A 21023-nucleotide genomic window follows, 5' to 3' on the forward strand; every position below is an offset into this window, starting at 1 on the left:
CATAGAAAAGCTTTAAATTCATAACTGAGGAAATGCTAATAGATTGTTAAGTTTGTAAAACAGGGCAAGTTCCTTTTGGAATGTAGAGTAATTGAAGAAGAAGAAGAAGAAAGCCGATTGGACAGAATCCCAATCCATACTCCAAGCCGAGCTAGAAACCAAATCTCCAGGTTGACTTATCAGTGGCGCCGGGAGTGGGTGGGACAAGTAGGACATGTCCTACGCATGGAAATACCTGGGTAGGACAGTCGAAGCATTGTCCTACCCATGATTATGATAAGAACATACCATATGGATAACTAAAAGATCTAATACTATCAATACTGTTTCCATTTCCAGATCTATAATCAGAGGTTTGAAAGTTTATCAGAGGTTAAACTGACAATCGTGAAGGTTTCCAGAGATTGTAAAAGAGAAATATATTCCGAAAGGCTTCTCAGAGTCTTGGAGGAATTCAAAAAGTACTTAATGATGTATTGAGATTCTCCAAGAAGTCTTAAAGTTTTTAACAGCATCTGCTCTTCCATAAAATTGCTTAAACATTTCTGGAAGTACGTAATTATTTCTGCTAGTTCAGGAAGGCTCAGCCAATTTCTGAAATTTTATAAGAATGAACAGGCTGATTGTGAATTAATCAAAAACTGAATATCTAAACAAAGATATAGCGTAACTTAACTTAGCTAAGACTGACTGTACTTGTCAATGGTTGCTTCTCTGTGACTGGTTAGAGCTGGTGTATATTGCGCTACGATCCAAATGAATAAAGTTTGCTATTTACTACATACGGCTCCAGTTATCAGTAGGGAAAGGAGAGGAATGTTAGTGTGTCACTGACAAAAATCCAATCATGTTCAATCATAAATTCTGACTATAGCATTTCCCTTATAACGGCTATGTGAATTCGCATAGCATATATGTGGAGACACACATAACCCTTATTAACTAATAACCTTTATGTAAATGCTCTTATAGCGGGTGGTTACTAACGCACACATCAAATTTATTTGTAAATTTCTTTAGATTTTTGCCAAAAAAAAATGTGTCAATTTTAATTAGTGTAGTTATTGTTGTTATTGTTGACCGAGAAAACCTCTGCATCATTACAATACCACTTAAAGGATATTTCGTTAACTCGGTTAGGTAGATGAACAGAAAAATAGATCAAGGATTCACTTTGAAAAGTTATGTAGTCTATGCCGGACCTTCTGTCTATAAGGCAGAAGCGGTAGTCACTAGACTGCTGAGCTCATCTCCAAAAGTTGAGAAACTAGACAAGGATTTGAGAGAACAATAGCAGAAATATGCTAATATGAAGCAGTTTATGATTATTGTAGTACATCCGGATGTCGGTAGCAGGCCTATGAGAAGTTCATTGGAATCTGTAGGAATCACAAATATATGCACGTTTGCAAGAAATTTGAGAGGATAGGAAAAAAAGCTGAAATTTGGAGTAACATTGTTCCTGAGATTTCTGAAAACCCGTAAAAAGTACTGAACGCCCTTAAATATTCTTGGACGATCATAAGCTTTACTGGTAGACCATAGTGAAATTTCTAAAGGTTGGAATTCCTAGAAGTTAGTGATAATTGCTTGAAATCATCCAATATTTCATAAAATTTACAGGAATCCATAATCACTACGGGAAATTTGTGAAAATAGTTGAAAACATGCTTTTAGAAATTTTCGATAAACAGTGGGAATGCAATAATTGTCCTAATAGTCATAGGGAGTTTTATAACTTATCTAAATATGTACGAAAAAACTCTTGAAATCCGAGAGTATCTCCGGAAAGTCGCTGAAATTCCATAAAAGTATTCTACAGAATTGATAATCCAGTTTTTGTCCTACCCACGTCTAAGAACGTGGCCGCGCCTCTGACTTATGTAATGTGGGAATGGGTATGCCCTGTAACTTTTACCCGACCCACTAAAACCAAAACCCTTTTGCCAGTCCTTACCCCGGCCCGCAATTAAGCAAAACATCATGGGATCTATTGCCCCTGTAGGCACATCAGCCGGTGTACTCTGATAAGTTCCTTACATTGTAGGTACTCGGCATTTAGTGCTACGGCATGCTGGTACGTCATAGCGGATGATAGACAATGCTACATCCGCTATCAACCTACGCACCTGACTATGCACCGCTGATCTGTTGGACATCATTCGATTTATCGACATCATTATTTTATCGCCAATGAAGCCCGCTGGCATGCATAATCGACGTGGCTCGTGAAATTGAGCTTATCGTCGATCATCACGCCCAGATGCTTAAGAGACCTCACGGAGTTAACTGTGCAGGTCCCTACTCTTATCCTCGCTTGCTGCAACCCATGGCGGTTATGCACCACCACGACTTCCGTCTTGTGATGTGCAAGGGACAGCCGCCTCGAGTTGAGCCATTCCTCTACTCTGCCAATCGCGTATGAAGTCTTCAGTTCGACTTCGCTGAGAGTGTCTCCTGTTACCTCTAACATTACGTCATCCACGAAGATGTGGGATGTGAAACTCAAAATATACACAAAACCAGCCGTCTTCAGAGTTTTGGTGGCGAATAAGTACATAGCTTACAACTTACAAGGAACTACAAGGACATAAAAGATTGGGTATCAAGGCATTGCAAAGAGAGATCAAAAAATCATCGCTGATGCCCTGACATTCCTCAATCTATATTCAATATATACACTGCTACTCAGATCTATCTAAATTTTAATCCCACCACACGAATGCTTGAATTTTATCAATCGTTGAGATGGAATCGAAGACACGATGCAGAAAAAAATCCGATAGGCGGAAAGATCATTTTTCTTTACATCAAGAATGGGCTGCGGGAGCCCACAAAACTATCGACTATCGACAGCACGCGGTTTCGGAACTGGCATCTATTTCTCGGAGAGATCATGAACAACGGGACAGAAAAAGAGCTCCACTTACTGGTAACATGCTCACATTCGTTATAAACTTACGTACGTAAGGGAAATCGTAAATCAAATTTCTTTAAAGAAGATACACCCGATTCTTTTTTTACACGGGGGATGTGTTCCGTGTAAAAAAAAGTTTTCAGTTCAAAATTTGAAAATCCGTGTAAAAAAAGTTCTATGATTTCTCGACGAATCATGCAAAATGGAGCAACTTTGCAAAAATTTTGTATGGGATTTTTTTTGCACGGCCGTGTAAAAAATCTAATAAATCGAAAAAACCAGCAATCTTTCTGAAAATTTGGCATAATATTCTTTATCTGTATTCATTGTTATGAAACTATTAAATGGATCATAATTATATTTATTTTATGTGCAAAAGTGTATCAAAGTCTGGGATGTGAATGTTATGCGAATAAATAGCAAGATGGGACAACACAAGTGGGTTTTGATTTTCAAATTTCAAGAACAAAGCCTATTATTTTATCAGTTTTTCTTAAAGATTAGGTCGTTTTAAGCTTATATCTGGCAGAAAATCCAAATCTTCAAAAATCGACATGGGACTCTTATGCGAATCGCGGCAGTATACACATGTAGAAGGGTTGGCTTGACAAATGGATTATTAGTGATTTGACTATGCGTTTAATTTGGGAATCTCGGGCTCATTTAATAGCCGCTAAATTGCGAAAAGGCCGACGGAGGTCCTTAGAAGCTTAGTTGGTTAAAGCACCAGTCGAGCGTACTGAGGGCCGTGGGTTCGAGTCCCATCGAAGGGAAAGTGGTTACCTCCAATACATTTTTCAAATCATAATCTTTCACATAATGTACAATGTACATATTCACATATGAGTTTTCAGAACATTGTAAAAAAAATACTGTCAATTCCACAATTTTTATTTTGAATGCTTTTTTGGATATGGAGGAGTCATTAAAAAAATAGCAAAATTGAACTTGGCGGTCCAAAAAAAACCTTACTTTTACGAAATAAATTTGGGTGGTAAATTTGTAAAAGGAAGGACAAACCTTTAAAAATGTTATGGAAACTCATATTTGAATATGTACGTTATGTGGAAGATATTGATTTGGAAAATGTATTGGAGGTAACCACTTTCCCTTCGATGGGACTCGAACCCATGACCCTACAGTACGCTAGACTGGTGCTTTAACCAACTAAGCTACGAAGGACCTCCGTCGGCCTTCGCAACCTAGCGGCTACTGAACGAGCTCGAGATTCCCAAATTGGACGTTTAGTCAAATCACTCGCAATCCATTTCTCAAGCCAACACTACCACATGTGTAATAGAGATTGTTACAATCAGAAAGTCAAGCACATCTGTATATGGAGGCCCATATACAGATGTGCCCGACTTGCGGTTAGCGGCAGTACAAGTTCACATTAGAAGAGCGTGAGTGAGAAGGGAAAGTGGTTGCCTCCAATACATTTTCAAATCAATATCTTCCACATAACGTACATATTCACATATGAGTTTCCATAACATTGTAAATTAATGTAAATTAATGTCCAAATTAATGTTAAAATTCCCAGAAAATGTATGTTTAGGATACTTGTTTGCATTAAATCCCCGAGAATGAAGGAATTTCGAATACGTTTCAGTGAATGATAAAGAGTGTTATCTAATTGAAATTACATTGCCACATAGTCAATAAATATAAAAGCTAAGTCTGTACGTAAAACAATAAAAAACAATAACAATTAAACGACATCAATGTGAAGATACATTCGAAAACATTATAAGAATGCTTGATTATAAATAGCAATAAAAATGTACCGTTTCCTAGGCAAAACCAAAACAAATCGTAATACTTTTCCGAAAGAATATTCAAATCTACCTGTTGAGAGCTAATCACCTGTACTGCTTCTAATTCTACTTATTCAAGCTTCGTTGAGACTAGAGTTTTGCATGATGAATTTTTGTTTTGTTTTTCTCAACATTTAATTAATAACGTAATCTTTCAGAATCAAACACCACATTAACCCACCTCCAAAATTCTGCTGTAAAAAATACTTACTTGTGACAATTCTACGGTTTGGCGAACTTGAAAACCCCTCGACGCAGACTTTTATTTTCCGGCTGAAATTAGATAAACGTATAATATGAGCGATTTAGCAGCTGTCTCGAATTGCAAAAAAAAAACATAAAATATTTCTAATATTATTTAAAAAACTAAAGTTTTTTATAACTTTTTAATGTGTTTTTTTTATAATTTTACATCAACTTCAACACAGTAAAAACTAAAGTGCATATTAAACATAAAGCAGCTTTGTGGTATCACGGCATTCTTCCATATTTTACGAAATGATGACGTAATTCTACTCCAACCCGTAAGCTTGTCTTCAATCTCCGTCATAAGATGAGAACCGAGTAGTAGAACCAAAGTAGTTTTGTTCTATTCTAGCATATTTTTTTTAGTATAGATCCTTTAGACAAATGATTGTTATGTTGTGAGTTATTTTTTGGATTGACAATTGTATTTATTCTGTAGGAGAGGAGTTTGTGTGTTTTGACCTTTCCAAATATTTGTTTTAGTGGCCACGCAAAAGTGGAACATCTTCTCCTTTCAAACAATGACCAAAAGCTAACAAGTTTACACAGTACAAAGCCATAAATATACTGAATGATCTGTACTGACAAAAATTTTAATATTACATCACAATTTTAGGATCATTGGATTTAAAGTTGTTGCCTCAATATGGGGAAACTTGATCCTTCGTTAAATAATCACCCATACAAAAATTTGGTAAAAAAATTCACTCCAAAAAGTCGATTGTGTTTCAATAACAACTGTACCACAGAGAAACAGACGTCTCACTTAGAACAAAATGCAATCAAAATCATCGTCACGGAAACATTGCTGCCCAATGCTATAATCACTGAGTATGGCCAAGCGGCTACCAGATGACGGTAGTGCGCAAACGTCAAACACAAGTAAAATCAATGGAAGCGCCATCGGTGGCCGGTTGACCACCTACAAAACAATAAATCAACCGTTAAAAAGGTGAACGGTATAACATGTGTGGCTTCTTGACAAGCCTACAATTCTTCTTGCGTGGTTGTAGGCTTGTCAGGTACTCTCTGGACCAAGATGAATACACAGTCAGTGGTGTATTCATCTTGCTCTGGACCAAGCTCGCCAGAAGTGTTCTCGCATGAGCTCACAATGCTGCCAGCGAGATAGTCGGTTGATATTTGCGTCGTGGATCGATGGTTGTGGTATCGCATTAATGGGACGACCAGTCAAGAAGTGAGCTGGCGTGATCACCTCCGGGTCTGTCGGGTCGTTCGAAACTGCAAACAGTGGGCGAAAATTTAACACTGCTTCGATCTCGCGCAATACAGTACTCATCTCCTCAAAAGTACGCAACAAGTTCGTTTCAGATGAGTCTTCGTCGATTTTACGGCAGCTTCCCATAAGCCGCCGAACTCTGGAGCTCCAGGTGGGATGAAGTGCCATTCGATTTCCTTTATCTGGCAATACTGGATGATACGGTCGATGTCAGTCCAATGACGGAATAGCTCGTACAGTTGATGTAGCTCGTTTTTTGCGCCTTGGAAATTAGTTCCGTTGTCCGAATGGATTTCAGACGGTGATCCATATTGGCCGATGAATCGTCGAAGCGCTGCGATGAACGCGTTGGTAGTCCGGTCAGTTACCAACTCTAGATGGATGGCCTTCTTCGCTAGACACACAAAAACTGTAATGTATGCCTTAATCTGTTTTGGTCGGTACGATCCCTGCTTCACTAAACATAGGGCCGGCATAATCGATGCCAGTGATGCTGAATGGAGGCGAAGGACAAAATCGTTGTTTTGGCAATTCTCCCATTAGTTGAGTGACGTCGGATGGTTTCGTTCGGAAGCATGTTATGCATGACCAGGCAACTTTGCGTATCGTGGATCTGGCATTTGTTAATCAGAACTGCTGTCGAATTGTTGCCAATAGTCCTCCAGGTCCGACGTGAAGCTGCTCGATGTGTATCGTGAGTATCAACATTTACGCAAGATGTTGTCGCTGTAAATCGGGCAGAGAGGTCCAGCTCGCACTGCACTGCACCATCGATGCTTGCTCGGCGAGGAATAGAAAACTTTTTCAGCAAATGTAACGATTGTCGTAACTCAATCCATTGTTGGCTGATGATGTCGTCTACAGGATTATCCCAATCTTGCTTGTTGCGCCAAAGTTGCTGAACTAGCAATTTGGCAAGAACGATGGCTGGCGAAAATAATCCTAACGGGTCGAAGAGTTTTGCTACTTCGGAGTAAATTCTTCGCTTCGTCCACGGTCGGTTGCTGTGTATGACTGGATGTATGTCTCCAGCCAGGAGGAGCTCGTCGGATGTTGGGTCCCATAGAAGGCCAAGGACTTTGATGGCTTGATTGATGTCGCAGTCTTCCAATGGCTTTCGTGTTTGTCGGTCTTGATTCGGGATGGTTTCTAAAAACTTATCGGAATTGGAACACCACTTGTGGATTGGGAATCCTGCCTTTCCCAACATCGTCGTCAGTTGTCGTTGAGCTTCGAGTTGTTGGCACCAGACAAAATTTCGTCCACACAGCAGTCGTTTTTGATTATTTCGGCTGCTACAGGAAACTCCTTTCCTTCGTCATCGGCGAGTTGAACTAAACTCTTGGTAGCATGGTAGGGTGCAGATGCGGTGCCATCCTCCTCTGCGGTGCCATAAGTGACGGTTGTCAATTCTAGGACCTTCAAACGTTCGCTCGGGAATTCTCTCCAGAATATCCTTAGGTAATGGGTGTCGTCGGGATGCAATCGAATTTGACGGTACATTTTTGCTATATCCGCCGTGAACACAAACCTATACGTCCGGAATCGTAGCATTATGGCATACAGTTCGCTTTGTACCACCGGTCCCACCAGTAGTACGTCGTTCAATGATAAGCTGGATTCGGATACTTTTGCGCTGGCATCGAAAACAACTCTGCATTTGGTGGCATGTAGTATCCTGGTCGCTTCGGATCGTCGTTCGCTTCGTTGACTTATCGGCAGTAGCCGAGATCCTGGTACTCACGAATGAAATCCACGTACTGCGTCCTTAGTTCAGGGTTGCGTTGAAGTCGATTTTCAAGCATGTAAGCATTTAATGCTAGCGATCTACAGCTTTCAAGTTGATGGGCGTTCTCCTTCAAGGGAAGTCTGACAACAAATCTCCCATCATTGTCTCGGAAGTGCGTTGCTGCAAAGTGTTCCTCGCATCGTTGTTCGTCGGTTAAATTCGATGATGCACTGGGAACGAGGGTTCTCCTTAGCCGTGCGGTAAGACGCGCGGCTACAAAGCAAGGCCATGCTGAGGGTGGCTGGGTTCGATTCCCGGTGCCGATCTAGACATTTTCGGATAGGAAATCGTCTCGACTTCCCTGGGCATAAACGTATCATCGTGTTAGCCTCATGATATACGAATGCAGAAATGGTAACTTGGCTTAGAAACCTCGCAGTTAATAACTGTAGAAGTGCTAATTGAACACTAAGCTGCGAGGCGGCAATGTCCCAGTGGGGGATGTAATGCCAATGAAGAAGAAGACTGGGAACTTCCTCGATTTCCCAAAATTTGTGCATCCAATCTCCAACATTTTGGATCGATGTCACTTGGCCGAAACGAATATCGTTGGCGTGTCTGACTGGATTGCACCGGCAACCAGCCAACCAAGTTGAGATTCTCGTAACTCAATAAGTCTATCGTCGATTGTGATGAGGTTCGGCTTCATGAGCTTAAAGAAGATCTCTCCTTCAATCAGCATGTCGATGCCACCAGGTCGGAAAAATGATGGATCAGCAAGTTGGATGTAGCTGGGAATGTTCCACCTCGTGACGTCGATGTTTCGAGAAGGTTCCAGTCACCTGCTTGGTGATCAAGCATTCCAGTTTGGTACGAAAATCGCTGCAACGAGAACGAATTTCTAAGGATGTCCTATGATGAGCTGTCGTTCGAAGATCGGTCATCCCTGTTATCGAGACGTAGGTAGGTTGTCGTTGGATGCCAAGCGCATTGGCCATCATCGGTGTGTCGGCTCAGCTGCGATCGCTTCGCTGCTGTCGTAGTCGGGAATTGCAAGCTATTTGCACTTCTTCTCCTCTGCTCTGCGTCGTCTCGTTCTTCTCGTAGTGTCGCTTGTGTAACGTCGTATCGAATAGTGATGATGATTCCTTGAAATGGGACTTGTTTTATATACCATTCGTTTCGTCATTGTCTCAGTTCTAGTTTGTTTTGCAGTGTCGTTTGGGGCGTGGCTTATTTTCATGGCTTTGCTCATTTTTCTGTTCGGCATTTTCTTGCGGGAGACGCAACAACAACAATAATTCACAGACTGTCACACATCAGTAAAGTTAAATAATATGTTTCTCAACCTTCCTAGTGCATTGGGGTCCATTTCGATCCAAGCACACCCTTAAAAACGCTGTATTTTAGTAACGTAACGAGATAAAAATCTGAAAAATTCTAACTTTTTCTTACACTTGGAAACAAAGATTCCCTGAGAAAATCAGCTTTCAGCGACATCTAGGAGAGGCGCCTCAAAAAAGTGACACATTGTGCATTAAGGTCCACTTTGGACCCAAGATTTCATCACGATCACAAAAACTCATATATCAGCCGATTTTCGATCTTTAGGCACCAAACGAAAGTTGTAGGTTCATAGAATAATGATTCATCCAAATTGACCTTTCTAGTCCCCGGGAAACCTGTACTAAAGAAGTACTCATTTCATTTCATTTCATTTATTTAGTTAACATCTAAACAGATAACACTGAATCAACAATTTGACGCCACAATGCACGGTTCGAGGCCGCATCTCTCCATCCTCGGATACGCCCCACGCTCGCCAAGTCGTTCTGCACCTGGTCTGCCCATCTCGCTCGCTACGCTCCACGCCGTCTCGTACCTGCCGGAGCGGAAGCGAACACCATCTTTGCAGGGTTGCTGTCCGGCATTTTTGCAACATGCCCTGCCCATCGTACCCGTCCGGCTTTAGCTACCTTCTGGATACTGGGTTCGCCGTAGAGTTGGGCGAGCTCATGGTTCATTCTTCGCCGCCACACACCGTCTTCTTGCACACCGCCAAAGATGGTCCTAAGCACCCGTCTCACATGTGCAAGTCCTCCTCGAGCATTGTCCATGTTTCATGTCCGTAGAGGACTACCGGTCTTATAAGCGTTTTGTACATGACACATTTGGTGCGGTGGCGAATCTTTTTCGACCGCAGTTTCTTCTGGAGCCCGTAGTAGGCCCGACTTCCACAGATGATGCGCCTTCGTATTTCACGACTAACGTTGTTGTCAGCCGTTAGCAAGGATCCGAGGTAGACGAATTCCTCGACCACCTCGAAGGTATCCCTGTCTATCGTAACACTGCTTCCCAGGCGGGCCCTGTCGCGCTCGGTTCCGCCCACAAGCATGTACTTTGTCTTTGACGCATTCACCACCAGTCCAACTTTTGTTGCTTCACGTTTCAGGCGGGTGTACAGTTCTGCCACCTTTGCAAATGTTCGGCCGACAATGTCCATGTCATCCGCGAAGCAAATAAATTGACTGGATCTGTTGAAAATTGTACCCCGGCTGTTACACCCGGCTCTCCGCATGACACCTTCTAGCGCAATGTTGAACAACAGGCAAGAAAAGTCCATCACCTTGTCTTAGTCCCCGGCGCGATTCGAACGAACTGGAGTGTTCGCCCGAAATCTTCACACAGTTTTGCACACCATCCACCGTTGCTTTGATCAGTCTTTGGTCGGTCTGGTTCTCGTCCATAATTTTCCATAGCTCTACGCGGTCTATACTGTCGTATGCCGCCTTGAAATCAACGAACAGATGGTGCGTTGGGACCTGGTATTCACGGCATTTTTGAAGGATTTGCCGTACAGTAAAGATCTGGTCCGTTGTCGAGCGGCCGTCAACGAAGCCGGCTTGATAACTTCCCACGAACTCGTTCACTAATGGTGACAGACGACGGAAGATGATCTGGGATATCACTTTGTAGGCGGCATTAAGGATGGTGATCGCTCGAAAGTTCTCACACTCCAGTTTGTCACCTTTCTTGTAGATGGGGCATATAATCCCTTCCTTCCACTCCTCCGGTAGCTGTTCGGTTTCCCAGATTCTTATTTGTGCAGGCAAGTGGCCAGCTTTTCCGGGCCCATCTTAATGAGCTCAGCTCCGATACCATCCTTACCAGCTGCTTTATTGGTCTTTGGCTGTTGAATGGCATCCTTAACTTCCCTCAAGGTGGGGCTGGTTGGCTTCCATCGTCCGCTGAACTGACGTAGTCATCTCCTCCGCTGCCTTGACTTCCACTGCCTGTACTCTCAGCGCCATTCAGATGTTCCTCGTAGTGCTGCTTCCACCTTTCGATCACCACACGTTCGTCCGTCAAGATGCTCCCATCCTTATCCCGGCACATTTCGGCTCGCGGCACGAAGCCTTTGCGGGATGCGTTGAGCTTCTGATAGAACTTGCGTGTATCTTGAGAACGGCACAGCTGGTCCATCTCCTCGCACTCCGCTTCTTCCAGGCGGCGTTTCTTCTCCTGAAAAAGCGGGTCTGCTGTCTACGCTTCCGTCTATAACGTTCCACGTTCTGCCGGTACCTTGCTGCAGCGCGACCGCCCGCGCTGCGTCCTTCTCCTCCAGAATCTGTTCACACTCTTCGTCGAACCCATCGTTCCGTCGACTTCGACCCATATACCCGACGTTGTTCTCCGCTGCGTCGTTAATGGCTGCTTTAACTGTACTCCAGCAGTCCTCAAGAGGGGCCCCATCGAGCTTACTCTCTTCCGGCAACGCTGCCTCGAGATGCTGCGCGTATGCAGTGGCGACATCAGGTTGCTTCAGTCGCTCTAGGTCGTACCGCGGCGGTCGTCGGTACCGAACATTGTTGATGACGGATAGTTTTGGGCGCAGTTTAACCATCACCAGATAGTGGTCCGAGTCGATGTTAGCGCCACGATATGTCCTGACGTCGATAATGTCGGAGAAGTGCCGTCCATCAATCAGAACGTGGTCGATTTGTGATTCTGTCTGCAGTGGTGATCTCCAGGTGTACCGATACGGGAGGCTGTGTTGGAAGTAGGTGCTACGAATGGCCATATTCTTGGAGGCGGCGAAATCAATTAGTCGTAGGCCGTTTTCGTTCGTCAGCCGGTGAGCGCTGAACTTTCCAATAGTCGGTCTAAACTCCTCCTCTTGGCCAACCTGAGCGTTCAAATCTCCTATGATGATTTTGACGTCGTGTCTTGGGCAGCTGTCGTACTCACGTTCCAGCTGCGCGTAGAATGCGTCCTTATCATCATCAGTGCTTCCGGAGTGTGGGCTATGGACGTTGATTATGCTGAAGTTGAAGAACCGGCCTTTGATCCTCAACCTGCACATTCTTTCATTGATCGGCCACCACCCGATCACGCGCCTTTGCATATCGCCCATCACTATGAAAGCTGTTCCCAGCTCGTGTGTGTTGCCGCAGCTCTGGTAGATGGTATGATTACCTCTAAACGTTCGCACCATTGATCCCTTCCAACAAACCTCCTGCAGCGCTACGATGCCGAATCCACGGTTCTTGAGCACATCGGCGAGTATGCGTGTGCTCCCGATGAAGTTGAGAGATTTGCAGTTCCACGAACCGAGTTTCCAATCGCTAGTCCCTTTTCGTCGCAGTGGTCTTCGCCGATGGTTCCGGTCCGTACTCTCTTGTTGATTGTTCGTTGCTTATGATTTTTAAAGGCTGGCTTGCAGGGCCTGACACCAAACCCCTAAATTTCCGGAGGACCATTCCTCCTTATATCCGGTGGACCATGGTGCACAGTTTTACTTAGAGTCCTCGCTGGCACTCGGACGATGATCAGCCGCCCCTAACATGGAGAACAGACGCTGTTGTGAGCCGATCCTGACATGGAGAACAGACGCTCAATAAGATTTGCACCTCCGGAGAGGAGCAAACCCCCCCTTCCCTGTCAGCATACGACCAAAATTCCCACCGGGGTTGGTTATCCGATCTTCCCTAAGGTTGCTCGTATCCCGGCCAGTACTATTTGGACTTAATTTTAGAGTTTTGTGTTATGAAACATAAAATTGCGTGCAAACATGTGCTCTGATGATCCCAACTGTATTTGCTGTCTTGTATACACCATTTCTGGAAGATCCGGAACATCCTTAAAAGTGGCCAATTCTAATAATGCTTCAATTTTAACTATTTACTATGATACTTGTGCGCCGCCAAGTGTACAACTGTGAGATAAATCAAATAACCTATTACGAATCGAATATAATTTCTACAACTAAAAGCATGTCATTGCTAAGCGAAACAGACTACAGAACAATATCGAAAGCTCTGACAGTACCTTATTCCGAGCTCTCTATAAAATTACAATAATAATATGCACATTCGGAAGCGAGAAGAGAAGGATAATAAATACGATTTCAAAAGAATTAATGTATAAAAGATGCAAATGAACAAAGCTTGCTTTACTTACCGCATGACGATTGCCGAATAACATTTTTGCCTTGTCCTCCTCCTGTGGAGATGGTTGTTCATCCACGAGCACCTTTTTCAGCTTTAGCTTTTGCTTAATTGCCTGTGGGAAGGATAAGTCGATATCACGAAATTGTCTTCAATATTTGTCCTAAACCATCTTACCTGCGATAGTAGCACCTTCCGGCTGTCGGATTTCATGGCCAGCAGTAGATCCAGCCAGGTCCAGGTCACGTTGTGATACTCCAAGGTTGGGATCAACAGCGACAAATCAGTAATATCCTCGATATTTTTCTCTTTGTTACCCTTGTAGCTAACTCTAACAGGCACCTCCGGTATTTTAATGTAGATGAACAACTTGTTCTTCTCGGCTCGCTCCTTCATCTTTTCCACATCATCCTGAATCTTCACGTAAAAATTACTATCTTTGGAACTCTTCTTACCCTTACTGATCGCCTTCTTCGAGCTTGCTTTTGTCGACAGCGAAGAACCAGAACTTGTGCTGGCACCATCTTCCAGTTCATCGTTACCCTCCGTTTCCGAAGCATCCCGATCAGGGAAACAGAACTTCAGCATGGTGTTGTAGAATTTCTTCGAAATGGCGATCGTTATAGGAACTACGTTAATTTCGAAATGTTCCTTCACAGATATACCTCCAACCGGGGGTTTCTCCCTGCAGAACACTCGCAGCACACGTTTGTGATCGACCGGCATATCTCGTTGGATCTCCGTTGGACATAGCACCTCTTTATAATTATCCCTAGGAATCAGGTTGTTGATCCTTATGTAGCCCAATTCCAGCAGATGGTCAACGGAGTCATCACTTTTAGAATTTTTGGTGTAAAGAAAATTGCTAAGGATCAAATCAGCGATGCCGATCTGTCCATCGGCCTCGGTAAGTCTCCACTGGGCATGTTTGAAGCAAATTTCATTCGCCCGCACAATGGTCAGTGGCTTATCCTTGCGGATAGTGGCCAATCGATTCGACGCGGAAAGTTGAGCCTCATTGTAGCACGATAGCATGATGTCCAATTCGTCACTTTTGTTCGATAGCATCTCTTTGTATTCGCGAATCATTTTCTGGACCTCTTCGTACTCGACCCTCAGCTCATCACTGTCGCCATCTTCGAGACGTGCTTTGGTAATGAAATGGATGTCCTTTTCCAAACATCTGATTTTTGACATTAAGCCTCTAATCTCCGTCTGGATATGCTGAATTGGGCGCTTCTGATCTTCACTGCTGTAGAGCTGCAGTTGGAACCTCATTCTAGTGAGCCTCTCAGAAGCTTCCTTTCGTTGCGGCTCAACATGGAGAAGCAAATTATTCACTATGTCCAGAATCATGGCGTACTGCAGAGAGTTCGTACAAACATCTAGATCGTGATGCATTAACGTAAAAGCATCCACTGGTTCATCCTGGTTCTCCCAAGGACTCAAGCTTTCCTCCACTGGTGGTGCCGGAACCTCACTGATTGTTCCGGGATCTATACTCGTTTCTCCATAGCTGACATAAAAAAATTCACACTTACACCTAGATACGATTCGTTGTAATTGAATTGGCGACTTTCCGTCACGGCTGATATCACCAGAAACACCTCCCACGGTTTCCGAAACAACACCTCCTACACTCTGGCCACTTCCAACTAAATGCGGCAAATCTGGAAACTCGTTTATTACAGTCGCAACCCTATCCTTTTCCTGGATGTTATCCACCGTTAACCACATAATCTCCGCCATTTCCCTCGTGTCTCCGTCTTCGGCACTGACCGTTGCATAGTACTGCATACACTCCAACGATCCAACCCACGTCGTTTTGGAAACAATCGTATGATCCCTCCAAACAGGCCGATGAACCCTTTGTAAGATCTCGGCCTTCGCTGCACTAAGTATCACATAGCCTGAGGTTTCACATCCTTTTAGCAGAACCTGCGAGTTCACCAAGGAAATGAACCAATTGTAATGCAAAACACCCCCATCTTGGCAAGCTTGGAGCCCCTTAAGTTGCTGTTGTCTCGTCTGCGCTGAAAGATCGTCGCTGAAAACTACCGATTTGTGATCAGCTTCGGAAATCAACTGCTGCAGCATCACCAAACCATCGGACGTCTCCTGCCTCTTACTGTGGATGTGTGCTTGACTGCCACGATTTCCACCGTCTGAGTGATGCTGCGAACCACCTCCTTTATCCTGGCTGTTACGCGACTTAAGCGGAGTATTGTTCCCTTCCTTGCGGAAGCACTTCAACGCTTCAGTGGACAAATTGTTCTTCAACCGTTGACTCTTCATAAACGAGTCGAACAAGGCAAATGCCACGTCTCGGTTGTCTTTGGTCCAAGCCCCTTTCAGATCGTACACTACCAGCTTATGAGTTGGAGTGTCCTTCTCCCGCTCATTGCCATTGGCTAGTAGAGCCTCACGGCCATATGAAACTTTTGCCACGCTCAGGAAATAGTACCTGCAAATGTCCCCATTCGAATTGGAGATGCTCTCCGAACTTCCATCGGATCTATCACTTATTGTCGTTGTCCTCAGCCAAATCTCCGCGTCATTCAATTCACAGTTCATGTACATGATGGCCCAATCAGCTCTTGGTCGGTGAATAAGTCCATCGTCGATCGGCGACAAGGTCAGTGTGTGCTCTGAACTAAGTGTAATTCTGCCACCGTTTAGTTGAAAGCCACGATTGAGCGCATGGGACATCCAGTAGAAAATTTGGAACTTGTGCAGACTCATCTGTAGATTCGCTCGCTTATAATGGCGACTGAGTTGCTTTTTCCGCGGACGAACATTGTTGAACACTGGACCTCGCCGTGTCGGTCGCGTTACACCGGATAGGATCAACTTGAGGCTTTCAAACCAACGAAGGGTACTCCCGTAGAGCACCAGATTAGGGATATCTGCATCAGACACATTTTGCTTAATTTCGAACGATATCCAGATGTTAAGGTTCTGCGAACGGAAAGCCCTGAAGGAATCGTGCACCTGATTACTGGAATATTCGGGGAGCTTATCCGGTGCGCATGGGATAACAGCGTGATGATCGTTTGGGTTTGCGAGGCATATCCAGTTCAGTTTGAAGGTTAGTTTGAGGTTGGGAAGGTGCAGAAGACGACAATCATCGTACCGGGAAGCAGTTCTTACGTACACATTTAGATCTCCCTTGAACATGATCTTGGCATTGGTATACACGATACCGCAATTATTCCACGTCAGTTCCATTTCTTCGGTGGTGTTGTAGGGATCGAGCGAAGCATGTAGAAGGATGGTGAACTGCTTGGCGATTATCGTAAGGCGCCCGTGCATGAGAAGTCGCATTTTATCCCAGAAAGGTAACGGAGGACTTGGATCTCTGGAAGGAGCGGAGATCTTCTCCATCATTAAATTGCACTGAGCCATCACCGGTTCCCAACAGGGTCCAAAAGCGTACGCCAGGTAATCCAACTCCCAATCAAAATCGTGGTAGAATTTAATCGATGTCATACTCCGCTGAATAGTATGAGTCCCGAAAGGATCTCCAACTTCTATGTCAACGTCTCGTTTGGCTCTTCTGGGCGGCGCCATCTCAGCACCTGCTAGATTTCCAAACAGATGCATAGACTTCACATGAAACATTGGTTGAGGATAGTCCCTCAGCATAAATTTCCACTCCGTACAGCTGACATTCACAGCGCGACACCAAAGCGTAACGAATTCGAGGCCTTCCTCAGGCCACGGACTTTCGGCGTCGATGTCTCGAATCATACGCACAGCATTTTCTGTACCATGTACAGAAGGGTCCGCCATAGCCATTATCTCTAGATCCGTCATAATCCACGCTATCAATCTCGTACGAGGAGGTCCAGTTTCCGCCAGTTTTTTCGACCGCTGAATGTAGATCTCCGAATTCTTCTTGATCAAGTTGGCATTCAACTCCTCCAGAGTACCAGCCGGCAATATCAATCTTTCAGAGCATAACTGCTGAATCTTATGATCGAACAATTCTTTTCGCTTGACACTTTCGTTATATTCATCCAGCAACAAAACATAATTATCTCTCAACTTTACCTCAAACGGATCATCGCTCATCTCCATCAAAAATTCCTTAATCTGTATAAACATATCGCTTGGAAGCGGAGAATTTTCAGTGAAGGGCTTTTTCTTGTAACCATGAATCAGCTTCAACCACTTGTATATAGAAACAAACTCATTCACAATAGCCCCGTAGAAATCATGATCGTACGGGAATATGATCCTTACCACACCGATCGAGGTCGCCCAGACTTTGTTGCTCGCCAGGCGAAAATTTTCATAGTGCTTTCGTTCGAATCGCAGCACATCCATTTCCGGCAACTGGTGGCTGTCCACGTCTTTGAACGTAAAGATATGTTGATCGTCAATCTTGATAAAAATATTCTCAAACGAGATGATCCACCGTTCCTTGCGGCTAATATACAGATTCTCGCTGTAGAGCTGCAGCGAATGCCGCTCGCTGATCTTGATTGCAAACTCCGCACTTCCCTCCGCGTTTACATCAATGATCCACGATTTCTTATCGCCAGGGGATCTTTCCGGGGGTTCTTCAGTTGGCAACTCCAAGGGCGGCTGAGCGATCGCCTTAGTTTTCAATGCTGACTTAAGTTCTTTGATCTCACCGAAGAGCGTCACAACGTGCATGTGAAGATTGGCATTCCACATGGCGCCTGTGTCTTCCAGGAAGTGGATCGATATCTTCGGATGCTTGGGGTGCTCAGTGTGTTCCAATCGAATGACCTTGAAATTGGCGAATATATTTTGTATCTCGGCGACCGCAAAATCTGACCCGTTGATGTTTCGGAAATCCAGCACTTCCATGTGGAATTGATCCAGTTTGACCACGTTGATGGCGGGGTTCTTTGCAAGAGATAGTTCGTTCAAGTTGGCTAGTATACAGGTGTCGTACTTGTTGAAGAAGAAACTAGTTATGTCGGTGACTTTGGCGTTGATTAAAAGACCCGGCTTCGGCCGCTTGGATGGGGATCCGTCCGTAGACGACTGACTGTCCACGGCAGAGAAGTTGATCGAGCCTCTTCGTGAGAGCCTCGACGATCGGTACTGTTCCAAGCATTGTTTGGCTTGTACCAAGTAATCAGCCAATCCCGGACTGTACTCCGTGCGGAAGGTGTGAATAGTAAAATCTAGCTTTGTAGCGTCTCCATAGCTGCTCAGCTTAATCAGACTGACTCCGATGTAGAACGGACTGCCGCGAATGTGACTCTTCTTGAGGCTTTGGCCGAAATCTTTGTGCGAGGCGTTCCCGCTGAGGGACCACCACAGCGATTCGATCAGAAGTTCGGCGCTCCAGTGACGTTTCTGCAGTACCTGATTTAGCAGTCGACTGTCGTAGGCACTGCTGCGAGTTTCTGCAAACTGGTCCAATAGCAGTTTTGTGTGATTACAGCATATTGAAGAGACCTTAAATTGAAAAGGATGATTATTAATCAACAGTTAGGTTTTTTAACATTATTAGAGTGATTTTTCAGTAAATTATAAAGTTTATCACTACGGACAGTTTAGTCAAATTAACAATTTTTAACTCCAATCATACAGTGAACTCTCCTTAACTCGATGCTCTGTAACTCGATACTTTTCCTCACTCAATTTCGGGCCATTTGGCCAAATATCGTTTGCCGAATAGTTGGAAAAAGTTAGGAAAAATGAGTAATGAGAAGTGAGTAGTGAGAATTTTGTGAATAGTGAGTAGTGTACAGGGAGAAGTGAGGAATGAGACCAAATCTCATAAGAGTGAGAAATACGTAGTGAGAAGTGCGATGTAGGAAGTGAGAAATGAGAGAAGAGGAATGAAAGATAAAAAGTGAGAAGTGAAAAGCGAGTAGTGAGAAATAAGAAGTGAGTAGAGGAAAGTGATAAGTGAGATGTGCAAGTATAGAAAAGTGAGAAGAGCGAAGTGAAAAATGAAAAGTGAGTAGTGGGAAGTGCGGAACGAGAAGAAAGTAGTGAGATGTGCGAAGTGAGTAATGAGAAGGGAGAAGTGAGAAATGAGAAGTGACATGTGAGGACTAAGAAGTGAGAAATGAGAAATGAGATGTGGCAAGTGAGATGCCATACCCCTTCGAACAATCGAAGCCATCTTGTTCCACAACATACCTCCACTCAAAGTTGCTTGTTAGTTAGCGAATCTGATTTACTCGATTAGTGACGAATATCGATGTGCCGTGCTTCGTATACTATTTGTGAATCGGACCACAGGACAACACTCTTTTATCTCCGCAAGTAGTTTAGCAATTCAGTCGTTCCGTCCGACTTAACATTGCGAAGATAAATGCAGCAACCATAGGCCTTGGCTGAAGCATCCCCCATTAATGGTGACTCGTATCTATATCTGTATGCCTGCAAGCTCCGAGTATTCGTTTCCCATTTCTTTTCCACTGTGACATCAGCACTGAAGGCAGCTCATCGTTCCATCCTATACCGCTCCTCCAAAGCTCCTGCATAATTACTTTGGCTAGCACAATTGTTGGATCAAGCAGCCCGAGTAAAATAATTTAGCAATCTCATTACTTCGTCCAATGTTAATGATCCTTTTCGAGTGGTTTTACACTGTATAAAACATATCCTCGACGGGAATTCAAAGGCGATCCCAAATTTTTTATTGCGTCTTTGGCAGGATGGGTTTGTAAATCTATCTTCTTTTCTTGTTTCTCGATTGCAATATTTTCATTTTCATTTTGCAGCGTTTGGTTGTGCAATGAGATCGCGAGTGGATGCGTTAAATCAGTGCATCAATGCCAATGCCAATGCCAAACAAAAATAGTCAACATATGATACCACCACGACAGGAGATGTCTTTGGTTGCCATCTAAGTGCTAATGGCGGAAGCCCACCCATCGCATCAATATCACATATCGGAGGGGAGGGCTTCTCGATTGGAATATGCAGACTAAATCTTCCTTTCGCAAGTAGTGCTACCGTTTCAATCTGCAGTTCTCTCGCCTTTTCAGTGGTGTCGGTACCCGAAAGTACATCATCCACGTACACACATTTTAACAATAACTTGCTTGCTTCTGAATAGTTCTCCTGCTCGTCTAATGCTAACTGGTTTAACATTCGATTTAGATCGAGCTAGTATTCTCTGAAACTTTGTGTCGTGATTCAACAACTTGTGATTCAACCTTCTCAGAAGCATTTTTTCTTCAGGATGCAAACATCGGGCACTTCACTTTTGAGGCACAATCATTGGTACGATGTCCTTTCTTCAAACAAGAAAACACAGCCCGTGCTGTTTTGCCGCTTCATATCTTACTTTTACGTTAATATGCTTGAAAAAGTCGCAGTTTTCCACAATATGCTCCTCTTCGTACTGATGTATGTGCAATAGCAATACTTGTCACCAGGCGTGCAACTGGTTGAATGCCACGTGGTATTTGGGATGGCCTCGTTTTCTCACAGCGTTCCAACACATGCTGTTGGTTACGCAGAACAGTAATTATCGCTTGTAGGTGGGTAACTGCCCGCGTGTCAGATTTTAATCTCAGATTTAACGAGTGTTGATTTACTTCGTAATTTACTTCGAACATCTCGCTCCTCACTTCAATTAATAAGGAAAGAAAAATTAACTATTCGGCCCTACAGCATTTGGCCA

At 43.9% G+C, this 21023-nt stretch overlaps 1 protein-coding gene across 3 annotated transcripts in view; it reads right to left on the reverse strand.

The window, feature by feature from the left end:
• LOC134218395 (protein hobbit) overlaps positions 1-21023 on the reverse strand; it is a 153723-nt gene that overhangs the window by 129459 nt on the left and 3241 nt on the right. Inside the window, exons 4-6 of one of the 3 annotated variants that reach the window (XM_062697339.1) lie at positions 13574-18835; positions 13410-13511; positions 4946-5007 (exon numbers count right to left, since the gene is read on the reverse strand). In XM_062697339.1, coding sequence (XP_062553323.1) covers positions 4957-5007; positions 13410-13511; positions 13574-18835 — 5415 coding nt within the window. In that variant the 3' untranslated portion in view covers positions 4946-4956. Of the gene's footprint in view, positions 1-4559; positions 5008-13199; positions 13293-13409; positions 13512-13573; positions 18836-21023 lie in introns of those variants that run through there. The other 2 variants (XM_062697338.1, XM_062697337.1) reach the window with 2 other exon arrangements.

The sequence above is a fragment of the Armigeres subalbatus genome, chromosome 2 (genome assembly GCF_024139115.2).
Source record: "Armigeres subalbatus isolate Guangzhou_Male chromosome 2, GZ_Asu_2, whole genome shotgun sequence".
NCBI classification, from domain to species: Eukaryota; Metazoa; Arthropoda; class Insecta; order Diptera; family Culicidae; genus Armigeres; species Armigeres subalbatus.